This window comes from Suricata suricatta, chromosome 16 (assembly GCF_006229205.1).
Source record: "Suricata suricatta isolate VVHF042 chromosome 16, meerkat_22Aug2017_6uvM2_HiC, whole genome shotgun sequence".
NCBI lineage: Eukaryota > Metazoa > Chordata > Mammalia > Carnivora > Herpestidae > Suricata > Suricata suricatta.
The window spans coordinates 40866169-40884376 of record NC_043715.1 but is presented as its reverse complement, the minus strand read 5'-3'; the positions used below and the strand labels follow the sequence as shown (position 1 = coordinate 40884376).

The 18208-nt window shown below is 44.7% G+C and overlaps 2 protein-coding genes across 2 annotated transcripts; one reads left to right on the top strand and one right to left on the bottom strand.

The window, feature by feature from the left end:
* Positions 1-9435: 9435 nt before the first annotated feature.
* LOC115280676 (major allergen I polypeptide chain 2-like) lies at positions 9436-11615 on the bottom strand. Its single transcript, XM_029925732.1, has 3 exons — positions 11555-11615; positions 10871-11052; positions 9436-9640 (listed from the first exon to the last, which is right to left on the bottom strand). The coding sequence occupies exons 1-3, from the start codon at positions 11613-11615 to the stop codon at positions 9608-9610; spliced, it is 276 nt and encodes a 91-aa protein (XP_029781592.1). The 3' UTR covers positions 9436-9607.
* Positions 11616-15278: 3663 nt separating this feature from the next.
* On the top strand, positions 15279-16879 carry LOC115280675 (major allergen I polypeptide chain 1-like). The gene is made up of 3 exons (XM_029925731.1): positions 15279-15339; positions 15494-15681; positions 16729-16879. The coding sequence occupies exons 1-3, from the start codon at positions 15279-15281 to the stop codon at positions 16756-16758; spliced, it is 279 nt and encodes a 92-aa protein (XP_029781591.1). The 3' UTR covers positions 16759-16879.
* Positions 16880-18208: the final 1329 nt, after the last annotated feature.

Below are 18208 nucleotides of genomic sequence, written 5' to 3'. Positions count from 1 at the left end.
AAGTACGAAACTAGTGAAGAAAGAAAAATTTTTGTTATATATTAAAAAAACAACCAAAAAAAACAAAACAAAAAAACAAAAACGAAAAAAAAAGCAAGTAGCAGCTCCCTCTGGTGGATAGGCTTGGTTTGATGTGGTAAGTCTTGGAGTCTGTTCTCAGAGGCTCGGCCCCTGCCTTAGGCGAAATGAGTAGCAGGAGGTGAAGTGCGCACCTTCACAGACTCAATTGCGGAGTCCCCACCCCCAGTCAGGATCGCGATTGCAATGGGGGAAAGGAAAAAAACAAAAAGCAAAAAACCGAGTCTCTCTTAGTTTCCGATTGCTTTGCTCAAGCCGCTGTGCACTGCTGGAAATGAGCTGGGAGCTCCTACAGTCTAAGCACGCGCCCGGGCCTCCACCCGCCACCGACTCTTTGTTGAGGGTCCCCGTCGGTGTGCGCCTTATTTCTTCCCTGTGGGGATCTGGGATTCGCGCAGTCCGTGCAGGGGGCGAGGTGTGCTGTGGAAATGCGGTCCGTGGTCCCGTTCCCAAAACCAAGTTCGAATTGCTCGCGCCTGGCGCAGTCGCTGCTCCAGCCGCTTCCCACCGGGGGAGCGCGCCTCCCCAGCGCAGCTGCTTCTCACAGCCACAGACACCTCTGATTCCCCGCCGAGATGGCTTAGGCCTGGAGGCTATTCCTTCTCTTGCGCCCCGCTACCCAGCAGTTATCTATGGAGTGGGTTTCTGTCTCCAAGCGCAGCCAAGCGTTCTATACCTCTTCCCCAGAGACAGTTCTATGAGTGTGTTCCGACTCTGTCTCTTCCCTTTGTCTCCCGGGCGCCGCGCACTTGCGCCACGTTGGGCTGGGGATCTTACCTCCCCTGCCCGTCCCGGGCTGGCCCGTCCTCGGATCTCCCCCCATTCGTCCCCACTCACTCAGGTATCTTTGAGGTTCTATTCCTTCTGGAGTTCGTATTTTCTCCTTCCGCTCTCTCAGATGAACGTAATATCCTTCTCAGTTAGAAAAACGGTGCGGAGGGAGTTTACAGAGCTCCCTTCCTCTCCGCCATCTTGGCTCCACCCTCTATTTAATATATTTTAAAATGTGCAGTACATGTATCCTTTGACCTAGGAACATACTACCAGGAATCTACTGTAAAGAACAAATGGCCTATTACACAGGAAATAAGAACATGTGGTATAGCACAAGGAACCTAAGCGCACCTCATCCAACAGATACAACTAGATAACACAGTAGTGTAAATAACCCAGAAGACGATCTGAAGACTAGCTGAACAAATGCCACAACAGAAGGTAGAAAAGAGGCCACATCAAAGAAGGTAGGAAATGTGAAGATGTGGTTGAGAGCAAAGCTGTGTGTGGTAGAGAGGGAGCCAGCAGCACTGAGAAAGGTGAAAACCAGACATCCATGCAAGGGAGCCTCCAAACGGGGAGGATGAGTAAGCGGAGCCCACAACAGGCAGAGAGTCATGCAGATGACTGCACTGAAGGGAAAAGTGACTCCAACACAACAGCAGGGTGGAAGCAACACACGTAGGAAATTCTCCTTAAGTGCCAGGTTCTGAACAGGCGGCACTGCATAGCAAGGCACTCCAGGACCTCTTCTTCATAAAGTCACCACTTTCCAAGAAGACTTCCAGATTGCTAACAGACGCATGAAAAGATGTTCAACATCCGTCATCATCAAATAAATACAAATCCAAACCGTGATGAGATACCACCTCACACCTGTCAGAATGGCTGAAATTAACAACAAAAGAAATGAAAGGTGTGGCAAGGATGCAGAGAAAGGGGCCCCTTGCACTGCTGGTGGGAATGCAAACTGTTGCAGCCACTCTGGAGAACCGTATGGAGGTTCCTCAAAAAGCTAAAAATAAACTACTCTACCACCCAGCAATTGCACTGCCAAATATTTGCCCAAAGGATACAAAAATACAGATTCAAAGAGATGCATGCACCCTAATGATTATAGCAGCATTATCAACAATAGTCTTAACTATGGAGAGAGCCCAAATGTCCATTGACTGATGATTGGATAAAGAAGATATGGTATACATGTACAGTGGAATATTCCTCAACAATCAAAAAGAATGAAATTTTGGCATTTGAAACAACCTGGATGGAGCTAGAGTATATAAGTGAAAATAAGAGAAAAACAAATACCACATGATTTCACTCGTATGTAAAATTTAAGAAACAGAACACAGGAACATATGGGAGGAGGGAAGGGAAGAGAGGGAAAGAAATCACAAGAGACTCTTAACAATAGAGAATAGGGGCGCCTGGGTGGCTCAGTCAGTTAAGTGTCGGACTTTGACTCAGATCATGATTTCATTTGTGAGTTCAAGCCCTGTGTCGGGCTCTGTGCTGACAGCTCAGAGCCTGGAGCCTGCTTCCGATTCTGTGTCTCCCTCTCTCGGCCCCTCCCCGACCCATGTTCTATCTCTTTCAAAAATAACAAATATTAAACAATTAATAAAAACAATAGAGAACAAATAGGGTTGATGGGGGGGTGGATAGGCTTGATAGATGATGGAGGAGGGCACTTGTTATGATGAGCAGTGAGTGTCATATGTAAGTGATGAGTCACTGAATTCTCCTGAAACCAATATTGTACTGTGTTTAACTAACTAGCATTTGAATAAAAATTTGAAAAGAAAAGTACACAGCCATTTCAAAGGAAAACAATAAAAGCATAGAGAAACATGGAACAGGTTTATGTAACATGACAAAAAAGGAAGGATGGAAATAGTTTCTGCCCACATTGTGACTACATGAAATATGAATAAAAACAAGGATGGGAGTTTAACTGGTTAATCAGTTAAAATAAAAATCTGCATAGCAAAAAAAAGAGAATGAAAAGGCAACTTATGGAATGGAAGAAAATATTTTTAAACCATCTATCTGATAAGGGGTTAGTATCTAAAATATATAAATAACTCATGCAACTCAATATTTTAAATTTTTTAATGTTTTATTTATTTTTGATACAGAGAGAGACAGAGCATGAGAGGGGGAGGGGCAGAGAGAGAAGGAGGCACAGAACTGGAAGCAGGCTCCAGGCTCTGAGCTAGCTGTCAGCACAGAGCCTGACGCAGGCAGGGCTTGAACCCACCAATGTGAGATCTGACCTGAGCCGAAGTCGGAGGCTTAACTGACTGAGCCACCCAGGTGCCCCACGATTCAATATTTTAAAAACTCTATTTTTAAAAAAGAGAAAATGAATAGGCACTCTTTCAAAGAAGATCTACAGATGGCCAATAGGCAAATGAGAATGTGCTTGACATCGCTAATCCTATATACATACGTACATACACACACACTGAATACTTTCCAGGCAGAGAAAAAAGAGAAACCTGCCATTTGTGACAACTTGGATGACAGTTGAGGGCATTACACTAAGTGAAATGTTAAACTGAGACAAATATTATATACATTCATTCATATGTGGAATTTTTAAAAAGCCAAACTCAGAGAAACAAAGTACAGTAGAGCTAACCAGGTCCTGGAGATGGAGAAAATCAGGGGCATTGTTCAAAGGGTACAAACTGGAATTATAAAATTAAGTTCTAGGGATTTAAGGTACACAATGCTGATTATAGCTGATAATACTATATTACATACTTGAAAATGAAATGTCTTAAATATTCTCATCAAACAAAAGAAATAGTAATTATGTAATAGGATGGAGGTGTTAGGTAATGTTATGGTGGTGATCATTTTGTAATATTTAAATTTATCAAAATAATACAGTATACACATTAAACTTACACATTGTTATATGTCAACTATATCTCAATACATTGGGGGCAGGGGGTGGAGAAAAGGAAATCATAAAAGCTGCCAGGAAATCATAAATGACACATTACATATACAGGAGTACTGTCATCAGAATGACAGCTGATTTCTCATGAAAAATTATGGTGTACGGAAGACATCTCTAAAGCACTGTAAGAAAAAAAATCTATAAAGCAGTCTAATTTGGTTCTTTGTATCTTCTCTCTTTTAATTCTGATCAAAGTGACTAGATGTTTATGAGTTTTATTGAAAAGCCAGATGTGGAGTCTCATAAATTTCTGTAATATTTTACAGTTAAATATTTGAGTGGCTTTTACTCTAGTCTGTTATTTTTTTTTCTTCTGCTTACTTTGGATTTTGTTTGCTCTTTTCTGTTTCTTAAGAGAGAGTCATTGATTTGAGATCTTTATTTTCTGGTATTGGCATTTAGTGCTATAAATTTACCCCTGAATGCTAGCAGTATCCTACAAATCTTAACGAACTTTGATTTTCATTTAGAAAAAAGTACATTCTAATTTCTCATTTGATTTTCTTTTTCACTTGTGGACTACAGAGAGTATATGATTTAATTTCTCAATATTTGAACACTTGCCAAATATCTTTTGATTATTGATTTCTAATTTAAATTCACTGTAGATATAGAATTTGAATCATTTGAATGAAGTTAAATATATCATTGGGTAATTATAAATGTCAGTCAGGTCACGTTGGCTGTTAGTGTTGTCATAATCTTCTCTAGCCTATTGATTTTTCTGTCCTATCAATAATTGAGAAATAATGTAGTCTCTAAGTATAATTTTGGATTTGTCGTCTTTCATTTCTACTGTTTTGCTTCATATTATTTGTTTTTTTAATTTTTTTTTTTTTGGTTTATTGAAGTTGAATGGTGGGGGGCGGGGGAGGCACGAACAGGGGAGAAGGGCAGAGAGGGAGGGAGAGAGAGAGAATCCCAAGGAAGCTCCCAATTCAGGTCTCGATCTCACAAACCGTAAGATCATAAGATCACCTGAGCCAAAATCAAGAGTTGGATGTTTAACCAACTGAGCCATCCAGGCACCCTTTTTTGCTTCATGTAAAATGAAGCTATTAAATGTAAAAATGTTTAGGATTGGTATATGCATCTTCTTGTTGAATTGACCTTTTATCATTGAGAAATAATTTCTTTTATTCCTTGTAAACACTCTTTGCTTTGAAATATACTTTATCTGCTACAAATGTAGGAACTCTGGCTTTCTTTTTATTAGTGTTATCATGTTATATCTTTTCCTACTGCTTTGTTTTTAGCCTATATATTTTGTCCTTACTTTTATTTATTTATTTGTTTGTTTATTTATTTATTTATTTTGAGAGACAGAGAGATACAGCGTGAGCAGAAGAGGGTCAGAGAGAGAGGGAGACACAGAATCTGAAGCAGGCTCCAGGCTCTAAGCTAGCTCAGCACAGAGCCCAACATGGGGCTTGAACCCACGAACTGTGAGATCATGACTTGAGCTGAAACCAGACGCTCAACTGACTGAGCCACCCAGGCACCCCTGTCTTTACTTTTAAAGTGAGTTTACTATAGGCAGCATGTATTGGAGTCTTTTTTATTCACTCTTAACAATTTCCATTTCTTAAAAAGAATTTTTAAGCCATTTATATTTGAAGTGATTACTGATATATTGGATTTATATCTGTAACATTGCTATTTATTTCCTATTTGTCCCATCCGTCTTTTTTCTGCCTAATTTTGAATTATTTTATTTATTTAATTATATTGAGAAAGACAGAGACCGTGCAAGTGGGGGAGGGGCAGAGAGAAAGGGAGAGGAAGAATCCCAAGCAGGCTCCACATCATCAGTGCAGAGCCTGATACAGTGCTCAATCTCATGAATAGTGAGACCATGACCTGAGCTGAGATCCAGGGCCAAATGTTTAAGTGACTGAGCCACCCAGATGTCCCTTGAACTATTTTTACAATTCAATATTTTGTTGTATTTTTGCTTATTTTTAGTGATTTTAAAGTGACTTTATTTTATAGCAAACATCTTTAACTTACCACAATCAACATTCAAGTAATATTATGTCTCTTCACATATGGTATAAAAAATACCATAAGAACAGTAAGCATCCATTCTTCTCCCCTGGCATTTGTGCATTGTGTCATACATTTTATTTCTACATACGTTTTCAATCCCAATATAGATTGTTATTCTAGTCTTTTGTATGAAAAAGCCAATTTTATTCCAAATAGAATTTTAATTTGAGAAAAAGTTTCATAAAAGTATTATATTCTCAGGGGTGCCTGGGTTGCTCAGCTGATTGAGCATCTGACTTTTGATTTTCGCTCAGGTCATGATCCCAGGATCCTGGGATCAAGCTCTGCATTGAGCTCCCCACTGAGTGTGGATCCTGCTTAAGATTCTTCTCCTCCCTCTGTTCCTCTCCCCTACTCACACCATCTCCCTAAAACAATATTTTAAAAGTATTATACTCTCTATGCATATAAAATAATATACATATATGTAAATATACATATCTTTGGGAAAGTCTTCTTTAGTCTAAGGTTATAAAAATATTCTATAATTTTTTTTTAAACTTTTATGGGATTTTTCTGTCTCACTCTTTAAGGCTCAGTAAGTCAAGGGTCTGACTCTTGGTTTTGGCTCAGGTCATAGTCTCATGGTTTCATGAGTTCAAGCCCCATGTTTGGCTCTACGTGGACACTGTGGAGCCTGCTTGGGATTTTCTGTCTCCCTTTCTCTTTTCCCTTCCTCCACTTTCACTGTCTCTGTTTCTCTCAAAATAAATAAATTTAAAACATCTTTTAATATGTAAGACTTCAACTTACCTGAAGTTTATTTTGAAGAAAACTAAGGGAGATATCTAGTAGTTCGATTTCTCCAAATGTTCAGTTGATCCAGCACCATTCTATTTATGAAAGAATCCTAATTTCTTCACTTCACTTACCTTTACCATAAAAACCATGATTATTTAGATCTATGTCTGGCCTTTTTTGGCAGTCCATTTATCTGCCTCTGATGTTTATATTTTAATATTTCATAGGGGCACTTAGGTGGCTCAGTCAATTGAGCATCCAACTCTTGGTTTCAGTTCAGATCATGATCCCAGGGTCATGAGATCGAGCCCCAAGTCAGGATCCATGCTGGGCATGGAGCCTCCTTGGGATTCTCTCTCTCCCCTGCTCATGCTCACTCGCTTTCTCTCTCTCTCTCTCTCTCTCTCTCTCTCTCTCTCACTCACTCTCACTCTCTCTCTCTCTCTCAAATAAATAAATAAAATTTAATATTTCTTTTTTTTTAATTTATTATTTCATAGGCCTTGCTGCCCCTGATTTTGTTTTAATACTTTTGTTCAGGAGCTTCTGGGGGCTCAGTTGGTTAAGTGACCAACTCTTGATTTCAGCTCAGGTCATGATCTCAAGGTTCATGGGATTGAGCCCCATTTCAGGCTCTCCGCTGGGCATCATGTCTGCTTAAGATTCTCACCCTCTCCCTCTGCCTTTCCCCTGCTCACGTTCTCAAAAAAAAATTTTTTTTTAAATAAAGTACTTTTTCTTCAGTAAATCCTATTCAAAAATCCAGTTTATAAATAAACTGCTATTTTTAGAGGGAAATGACATTTTTATGCTGTTCAAAATTCCCATTCAAGTCTTTTGTTTATTTAAATCCTGTGTATATTTGGAACACCTGGGTGGCTCTGTCGGTTGAGCATCCGGCTTTGGCTCAGGTCATGATCTCACAGTTCATGGGTTCGAGCCCCGCATCAGGCTCTGTGCTGATATCTAGCTCAGAGCCTGGAGCCTATCTTCAGATTCTGTGTCTCCCTCTCTCTCTTACCCTCCCCTGCTCTCTCTCTCTGTCTCTGTCTCTCTCTCTCTCTCTCTCAAAAATAAATAAAACATTAAAAAATGTTTTTAAATTAAAAAAATAAAATAAATCCTGTGTATATTTGACCCTGAGAAGGAATTTAGAGTTTTTTCAATATTCATTAATCCAACAAATATTTAGTGAGAGCCAATTTTGTGCCTTTAACTGTTTTACTACTGGGTTTGGAGATTTAAATTTGGAAGAAAGTGAGTCTGTACAGAAGAGAGATGCAAAGACAATGATCGCTGGTGTCAGACACAAGTAACCAGACAAGAGGCTGAGAAGGAGGCCCCAGTGAAGTAGAGAAAAACCAATAGACTGTGATATCATGAAAGTCAAAAGAGAGAGGTTACTCATGACAAATGGATAATTAACTATTAGAACTATGGCAATTAAATCATTAGTCCACAAGGAAAGGGTTGGCAGGTGTATCTTAATTTCTTAAATATTTTGGTCATTTTGTTCCATGCCATTTAAAAAAATCCATTCTTTCTCCATGATTCAATAAGCTGTCACTATTATATCTTAAATGATCTTTGGATCTTCCATCCACTTCTTTTCTCCCTTCCTCCTGAGCTAAGACTGCATGGGGGTCCTGGTTCCACTGGCAGAACCCAAGAACAGCAATGGAACTGCGAGTTCCTGCAGAAAGGTTGGCCTCCTTAGAAGACATCCACCAAAGAAGCAGAAAATGGTGGGGCGCCTGGGTGGCTCAGTTAGTTAAGTGTCCAACTTCAGCTGAGGTCATGATCTCACAGTTTGTGGGTTCGAGCCCACATCAGACTCTGTGCTGACAGCTCAGAACCTGGAGACTGCTTTGGATTCTCTCTCTCTCTCTCTCTCTCTCTCTCTCTCTCTCTCTCTCTCTCTCTCTCTCTCTCCCCCTCTCTCCCCCAACCCCACTTGTGCACACTCTTTCTCTCTCTCTCTCAAAAATAAATAAACATTAAAAAATTCATTTGGAGGAGGACACTTGTTGGGATGAGCATTGGGTGTGATATAGAAACCAACTTGACAATAAACTATTAAAAAAAGAAAAAGGAAAAAATGTCATTGTTCAATGAAAAAATCATGAAATAATTTTTTTTTAAAGCAGGAAATGGCAAATACCACTGGGACACAGAGAGGATTTGTGTAAACCCACTCAGGGTATCACCTGAATCACCCTTCAAATTGCCAGGGTGACATTTTTTTTTTTTTAATGTTTATTTTTGAGAGAGAGTGCACTTGCAGGCACGGGCAAGAGGGGGAGAGGCAGAGAGAAGTAGACACAGAATCTGAAGCAGGATTCAGGCTCTGAGCTGTCAGCACAGAGCCTGAAGCTGGGCTTGAACTCGAACTGTGAGATCATGAGCTGAGCTGAAGTTGGTTGCCTAACCAACTGAGCCCCCCAGGACTAGAGCTGTGCTCTAGCTGAAGTTGGTTGCCTAACCAACTAGCCCCACAGCACTGTGGCTGTGACAAAGGCCGGAGTTGGAAATATGCTATGTGGACCTTTTTTTCCTTCCATAGTGATAAATCCTGGGGTTACTTATAGGTCACTTAATATAGTCTTCACACACAATCCCCATTTTACAGATGAGAGAATAGCCTGAGGAAGATGAAATCTCTCACCCATGCTCCTGATTCAGCCTGCCTCCATTCCCCATGCTCTCAATGAGCACACGTCACCTCCCTTCACCATGTCCCAGGATCTCCTGCCAGGCCTCACACGCTTTCCGCACAGAACACAGACACAGGGCACACGTTGCTAAGCTGCAGTTACTTTATTACAGTCAGCCTGATTAAGAGTGAATTAGATGAGGACAGGTGTCCGGATTCCAGCTTTGGATGTAAAGGAGAACAGCAGGCGGATGGAGCTCAGATGGCGCATAAGTGGCAAAGATTCCTCTCTCCAAAGGGTTCAGCTTGGAAACTGCTACATGTTTCAGGATGGTAGGTCAGAGGCAGTCTTTGTTGAAGGTGATGTATATCTGGGAGAAAGTAAGATGAGGAGGGACAGAAGACCTGAGTGCATGGCGGGACTATCCTTTCCCCCAAGATCACCTTGCTCCTCATCCCCTGTAATTCGGCTCTATCCTCAGCAAGAATCTCTAGCCCACAGACTGATTGCTAGAGAGAGGGCTGCAGTCAGTCAGACTAGCAGAAGATGGCTTCCCAGCCACCCACACACCTGTCAGGAGGGAGTCTGAACAACCAGCAAGGGAGGCAAAAAGAGGAGATGATTCTGGAGGGCATGATGGGGACTGGGCATGGGTGAGGGGCAAGGTAGCTGAGTCTGGGTCCATGCAATGTCTCCCTCACCTAAGACTCCTCTGTCATGTGCACTGGATTATGGAATGTGTGTGCGTGTGTTGCAAACAATCCCATTTGCCCTGTGTGCCCCATAGTCATGCAAGAAATTCCGTTTCTTCATAAATCTCTCATTTTACAGAATCAGCACTTTAGGGAAAATAGAAACAGACTAATCAAAATCTACCTAACTGTGCAACAAGAAAAATAACAGAAAACGATAGTTCGCCAGGAACTACACTGACTAGCGCTGGGGTGCAGCTACATGTAGCTAGAAGCTGCCTTGGGGGCCTCAGTCATTAAGAGAACAGAGTGGAAAATCGGACCTTAGGCCCTGAAATGATACAGATGGAAGTGAGACTCTGAGCCAAAGGAATAGCCATCAAGGTGGGCACAAGGGGAAGTAAAACAGAAGCCAAAACCCAGAAGCTTTTCAAGGCCAGGGAGTCCCTTCCTGGGAAGAGAGTCTAAGGGCAGTTGCCTTAGTTTCAATACTCCTAAAATAGAGCTGACAAGGCTCCTACGTGTGCCAGAGTTGAATGAAGGACTTTCTCTTTCCTGTGGAAGGTTAAAATCCTACTCCTGCAATACTGGCTCCCCTAACCTAGAAAAAAAATCACATAAATCAACACACTTTCTACATCGCACCAATATTAGGCTATTTTCCAGCTGTGTGCAAGGTAATTTGTACACAAGGGACACGTAGTAGAAGAACAGGCTGATTGTGCACATAGCATGAGGTTGCGTGTTAGATGTGCTGTAGAGTGGAGCAACGGTTTATGAGCTTGATTATTTATAGCTCTTACCTGCTATGTAGCCCCTGGCTGCATGGTCTGTTTGTGTGTGGAATATTACAATACGCTGCATGTGTGCTGTGAAGGTTGGGGAGGCAGGGAAGGATAGGAAATTACCATGGCTTTTGAATCCAAGAGCACAGATGTGAGTCCATTCTCCTTGTAGCAATCCTGGATTTTTCCAAAGGCTGCTTTTTCTGGTTCAGTAGCCTTGACTGTGTCGAGTGCGGCATTCATGAGTAGCTCACTTCCGCTGACCACTGTACCAAAGATGCCATAAAAAATGGGGCAAGTTTCCGCTGAAGGCACAAAGAGAAAACACCTTAATAAAAGAATCAGCCAGGTCGGAGATTCCTGTTTGCTTCTTGAAAGAAACTCACGTTTCCAGTGTCATCTGACTCCCCTTCCACAGAGAACTGCCCACTCCGAGGACTGCTTACATCCCAGACGCAAGGAACATTTTCTAGGAGGCTCTCTCAGCAGAAGAGAGCAGCATGAGTGACCCCTGACTGGTACCTCTGGGCATCCCAGCCTGCCTATTTCTCCCTTTCAAGTAAGCACCACTACCCCAACTAACTACCCTCTATGGACACACAACTGATGACCCCTCCGTCTTCAAACCGCTCCCTCCATTCAGTGACTAAAAACCTCAAGGGGTTTCTGCAGGACTCCTGAATGAGAGTCTCCCAGCTGCCTCCTAACTTCGTGGCTATAAACTGTTTGGAAATCACCATGGGAGGTGAAGAAGTGAGCTAGAGAAGGGAAGAGATCAGGAAGGTCGTCTATCCCTCCTCCTCTCACCCATCTTGATGCCCAGCTCATGGGTCACCAGGATTGCCAGCACAAGCAGTGTCCCCTTCATCATGTCAACTGCCAGAATGCTCCAGTCAGGACAGGATTTCTGCTGCTTTTTAAACTACTAGCTTCCTAAGCCCAGCCCACACCCCTCTTAGGAGTTCCAAAGGCCTGAGGGCAGGGACCTGGCACATGTGGCTCCCTCAGCTCTTAGGCTGTTAGGAGTGGAAGCCCTTCCTACTCTTGAGGGCAAAGCTCTTGGAGAGGATGTGGTTTTTCCTTTGCCAAAAGCCAACTGGAGCTGTCATGTCTAAGTGATTCCGTGCCGAGCCAACTGCTCTGTTGTCTCAGTCACGACTGTCACCTCTGTTTCCTGCTACTCCTTTCCACAAACTGTCCTGACTCCATATGCAATACTCTCCCAAGACAGATGAACATCACAGGAGGGGTCAAGGTCAGGTCTACACCACTACAGGTTTTTGGATGGTCTCATCCAAAAACCATACTTTTGCCCAAGTTTAAGTCCTGGAGGTAAATATGGGGTGCTAGCCCCAACTCAAGCCTCTTGAACACCTTAACTGCTGAAGTTTCTGGATCAAGCCCTGATAATGGGTGGACACCGTCCTTGGGCTCCAAATCAGTTCCTAATTGGGGAGTCTCAGGACTCTTGAGCATGTGGGCTTCCTCGAGGGCGGGTATTGCTCCAATTTAGGATCATGTCACCTGCTTCCCTCTCGCCCTTAAGGGAGAAAATGCCTGGGCACCTTCTTGATTCCAAGTAGCTCCAGCCTTGGCCCTGTCTCACCCTCTTCCATCAGTAAACTTAGTCCCAAGAGGAGGTTGGATTTACTAACCCATCCAGAAACTTCAGTGAATAGTTGTGGGGTTGACAGTTTGTCCCCCGTGTCCACTGTGAGCTGGAGCTCTACAGACCAGGGTGCTAGGTCAACCAGAAGTGCTTAAACTCTCTCAAGAGTTAAACTCAACCTTCTAATCTAGGAAAGTAGTTTATTGGCACAAACAAGATGAGATAGTCCGTGAAAATTCTAGAAGGAAACTCCCAGTAGCCAAATATGGAACAATTTGAGCAAACAAAAGAAATAACATTGTATTGGTTGATAACCCAAAATATAAAATTATATCTGTGAGTCCATACTGATATAAATAACTTAAATAAGGAGATAAGAGGCAGATATTCTTTACAGAAACATTCCAGATAATATACATAGATACTCCCCCCTGAGTGGAGGAGGTGGAGCTTATTGCCTGCCCTCCTTGCAGGTGGATTAGACTTATAATTCATTTCCAAAGAGTAGGTAGGGAAAGGTGAAAACCATGCAGAAACCTGGCAAACCCAACAGTAATCAAATGATCAAGGCTAACATACCCAGTGGTAAGACATATTACCACATGATAATATGGCACCCCTCTTTGGTGTCTCTCCAACCCCCCAAACCTAAAGTCTGAACCCCAGTCTAAATTATGAGAAAAACAGCTGACAAAGTCAGCTTAGTGGACATTCTGTAATACGAGGCAAGTCCTCAAGACTGTCAAGGCCATGGCAAACAAGCAAAGCCTGAGAAACTATCACAGACTAGAAGAGACTGGGAAGACATGACAATGCAGTGTGTGTAGGATGTAGACTGGATTCTAGAACACAAAAAGGATATTAATGGACAAACTGGTAAAATCCAAATAAAGTCTGGAGTTTAGTTAGTAGTAATATGCCAATATTAGTTTCTTGCTTTTCACAAATCTTTGCAACTTTTCTGTGAGGCTAGAATTATCCCCAAATAAAAATGCATTTTAAAAAAAAGTTGCATTAGGAAAGGACTGCATATACTGCAAGACCTCATCCAGCAAGTGCCCTTGACCTTCGCAAATGTCCCCATATCTGGAGATATCTCACATTGCAGGCACCGAGTGGATCTGCATAGTCATCAGGGTCCTGACTGTGTTAGCCCAGCACTCCAAAATCTGGCTTCACCATCTCCCAGAGCTGGGGAGAACTTGAGGGGAGTGCCTAGTGAAGGACAGCAGACATGGGATCCTTGTCCAGGGCCCCCCAGCTCCACACTGAAATTCTGTACCAGTAGAAAAAGAGCAAGCATGGCCAGTCTGGGGCATATGATGCTGATAGATGCCCAGGAACCTCTCAGGGACATCTGCAGTGACCTGAGCTCAGCATGAGGTGACCTTCATAGGTATGACCTCAGGGCATCATGACTGGAGTGGCTCCATGGTGGCTATCTGACCGTTGGAGCTCAGGACTTGGTGCCTCTGAGCCAAGAGCAGTTACCGGATGTGAATCCTGTTTGGCATAGGGTTCTGATTGGGGTCAGAAAACTTTTGTCTTACCTTCAGCTCTGAGCTCCAGCAAACCTTATTGTGTCACAGATAACTCAGAGAAAAGGCCAGGCAGGTACCCCCAGCAAGCAAGCACTAAGTAAGAATGTTCTCGGTTATCAACTCCACAGAAATGAGATATTCCTGTCTTTCATCTAACAATCATTTGTGAAGTCCCTGCTACACTTTGGCCCCTCTCCTCATCCTGGGGATGCAGCAGCACACATGGCAGATCCCTCACTCTCCTGGAGCTCATTATACATCTAAGGGGGAGTGGAAGATGATCAGCAAATGACAAGGAGTGCTATGGAGAGAGATGAAGTGGGGGAGAACAGCATGTGCTTGTGGGGGGCTTGATACAAGGGATCGAGCATGCGGGAAAGTCTCTCTGTTAAGGTGGTTTTTTGCAGAGCCCTGAGAAATCATGCCGTGAACTGTGTGCTTGGAGGAAGAGCATCCCAGGCTGTGGGGGCAGCTTGCATGAAGGCCCTGGCATGGTCAAGAAGCAGAAAGGAGACCAGTGAGGGAGGAGGGAATGTCAGGGATAGATTCAGAAAAGCAGCAGGCCTTTGGTGGGGTGCTGGTTACACAGAGCACACAGAGGTCCCAGGCCATATAAGCAGCCTGGCTTTTCATCGATTGTATCTCTAGAGAGATAATGCTATGAATAGTATGAACAGTATAGAGAAACACAAAGGAAGAAGCTGGTTGGGAGAAAATGATATTTCTGTGTCTGTCTGAGGTGCTATTAAAGTAACCAGGTGACAGGACTTTGTCAAGAGACAACTAGAACCTGGGCACCAGCATGTAGGGGAGGATTCAGGACTCCTGAATCAGACTGGCTCAAGGGAGGCCACTGAGCAGGTCAAGGACACAGATTATGATGAAGGCAGGGCAGGGGCCACCAGAGACTGGTCTTCTTTTGGTATTTGCTAGAGTGAGCCCACCAGCTAATCACTGGGTTTCCTGAAAAATCTGTAAGTTGAAACCAGACCATCTTCAAGGTCACATGTAATAACAGGCTGACACTGGCCATCACTCAGGAGGCCTGATTTCGGAGACTTTTTTGCCCCTTTTCCCAGTCAACCTAGGACATTTCAGTTCTGAAACTTCTGGAGTCAGCTGACACTTGGACAGAGCCCTCAAGATGGGGAAGGGCAGCCAAGTTAGTGTCATTTGTTGACTAAGGGACTTAGGATCTTGCCCACACATACATCTCCTCTCTCCACAGCCCGCAGGCAATTCCGAGTTGCAGCCCAGAGAGACCTGGCAGTGCCTCCTGGAAAGGGATGTGATAGACGCAGGTCCCTCCCGCCCCACTGTTGGGGCCAACAGCAGGTATAAAAGGGTTCCAGGCTGGGGAGGGAGCACCCGCCACTGCATCATGAAGGGGGCTTGTGCTCTCGTGCTTCTCTGGGCTGCTCTGCTCCTAATCTCCGGTGGAAGTAGGTGTCTGGGACATGGGTGTCTGGGGACACAGATTCCCCAGGGGTTCTAACACTTTCCCAGGGCACTTCTGAACATGGAGGGAAAGGGAAGGGAAGAACATGTCCTCATGAAGGTCTTTCAAGGGAAAGTCAACTTGTCTTTGTGTTCCAGATTGTGAACTTTGCTCACCTGTGAAGAAGGACGTTGACTTATTCCTGAATGGAACCACTGATGAATATGTTAATCAAGTGGCAAAATACAATAATGATCCAAAGGTATTGGAAAATGCCAGACGACTGAAGAACTGCATTGACACAAAACTGACAGAAGAGGATAAGAAGAATGCTTTCAGTGCGCTGGTGGGTCTAGCTCTGTGTGTCGGTGCCTCTGGCACTTTTCTGGGGCGTCTGCTCAGGGCAGTGTAGGGGGGAGGTGCTCATTTTTCCTCTCCACCATGGCTCCGCCCTGGGAATCTGGGAGGAGAAATGCCCCCATGGATGGGGAAGTAGAGAGGATGGCGCGGTGAAGACTCAGCCTAGCGCTCAAGCTTTGGGGCTGGCCCAGGCTGTTCACCACTGCTAGGCCACCAGCTTGGGAGTCTGCAGGCTCTCCTGTGGTCCTGGCATCACCTGGCCTCAGTGTCAGGCCCTCAGCTCCGGTCTTCCTGACTCCAGTATCTCCAGCACGTGAGACTGGATCTTCAAACTGTTTGCACTAGGTCCTTCCTATCTCCAAACATCGGTTCCTTTTATCTTAACTCCTCAAGTTCCATATTCCATCCCCCTCTGAAACCCTCAGTTGTCTTCATTCCCTGGGCCCCAGAGGGCCCCACATACCAAGAGAGAAGAGGAGGGGAGGGGAGGAAAGGAGAAAGGAGAGGAGACAAGAGAGGAGAAGCAGCTTCCAAAAGCCCTCCTCCTGCCCTGCCCAGGCCTGAGATGCCCTGAGTAGAGAATCCCAGTTAATCCTCTCTCTGCTGCCCCCAAAGTGGAACCAAGCTACTGCTTCAGCAAGAAGTGTCCAAAGGGCAGAAGGAGGAAGCAGGCGGAGAAGCTCATCTGGAGACTCCTGGATGCCCACAGGGGCATCTGGGGTCTTGCCAGGACCTTTTCAGCCCCTTTCTATCAAAGTTCTGTCACTTCTATCCAAGACTGATCTCCATCCCACCATAGTGACCCCTCTTCTTCACTCTGTTTCATTGGAGGAAGCTTCTAGGCACACCCTGGGATTCTTCTGTTGTGCAGTAGCTTGGGAAGAACCATCTTTGCCTGCTCAGATCCAGAAGCCGCTCTCCAAACAAGCCCGCAGACTCCTCCCCCAGAAAGCATCCAGTGAGTGCTCAGTCGAGCTTGAAGTCTCTCATACCCCTTGAGTTCTCACCAGGTTTCCTGACGTTCTCTTTGCAGGCTAAAATATACCAGAGTCCTCTGTGTTAATGGAGCCATCACTGCCAGGAGCCCTAAGGAAGTCACTGAACGGATCACTAAGTAGTCTTAGCAGCCTGCCATGTCCAGGTGTCTGACTAGCAGATTCCAGTAATAAAAGCCTTGCAATTCATGGAGAGTGCTTGCTCCTTGGGCTGGGCACTGGGGGCAGAGGGGTGTTGCAGCGGGGACCACCAGTTGCCTTCCAACTGTGGCCAGATTTGAACGTAGTCAGATGTCCTTCCTCCCATGAATTCGGGGGTGGGGGGGCGGTATGAGTGATGATTATTAGAACAGCTGGCATGTCTGAGCACTTCTGTGGACCAGGACCCACAGCTCACATGCATTATCTATTATCTACCAAATTTCAGCCTCCTAGTGACCTCAAGAGATGAGAGTAATCTTCCCAGTCTTACAAGCGAGGAGACTGGAGCTCAGAGAGGTAAAGTGTCTGCCAAAGAGTACAGGGCTCCTGGGCCTCAGAACCTGCTGCATCTGTGCGCCCACTGCCAGGAGACGGCTCAGCTCACCGTGTGGCTATGCATGTTAGTCCTTCTCTGAGCCTCTGATTCTCACCTATAAAACAAAAATACCTCCCCTCTCCAGGGCCTCTTTGGTGGGGCCACAGAAAATCATGGGTGAAGGGCACCTGGGTGGCTCAGTCAGTTAAGCATCTGACTTTGGCCCAGGTCGTGATCTCGCAATTCGTGGGTTCGAGCCCTGTGTCAGGCTCTGTGCTGACAGCTCAGAGCCTGGAGCCTGCTTCGGATTCTGTGTCTCCCTCTTTCTCTGACCCTCCCCTGCTCATGCTCTCTCTCTCTCCCTCTCTCTCCCTTTCTGTCTCTTTCTCTCAAAAACAAAACATGAGAAAAAAAAATTTTTTTTTAAATCATGGGTGAGAAGCAGCTCCTCTCCCAAGCACCTGGATGGAAAGAAAGAACAAAGGGTCAAGGTACAAGTGGTGAACTGGTCACCTCCTGCACCTCAGTTTCCCCTAGTGCTGACCACCCAACTGTGGATTCGGCTGCCTCCTCGTACTTCCACTACAAGTTGGGTCTAATGTCCAGGGTCCTGGAGCTTCAGAACTCCTTGTGGCTCTGCATATGGCCATGATACTGGAGCCTTCTCAGGCCCTGCTGCCCTCATCTGTCTCCTCTTGGCCAGGATCCTTGCCTCCTCTCTTATGGTTCCATCGTCACCACCTGAGCACTCTCCCAGAAAAGAGTCTGCTCAACTTACACGTAGGGCTTCCCCCAGGAGGAGTATCTCTATGATCATTTTGGTGAAGAGGCTGAGGAGAGATTCCCAGAGGGGATATCTCGCTGCAGAGCACATCGTGAGAAAAGTAGAGGAAGGGCCACCTTGCCCAGAGTGAGACCAGTCTCTTGGCCTATTGCCCACCACACTGACCCCCAGGGCTGGGGGCTGTTTCTGAAATGGAGAGCTGCCCCTGCAGTAGAAA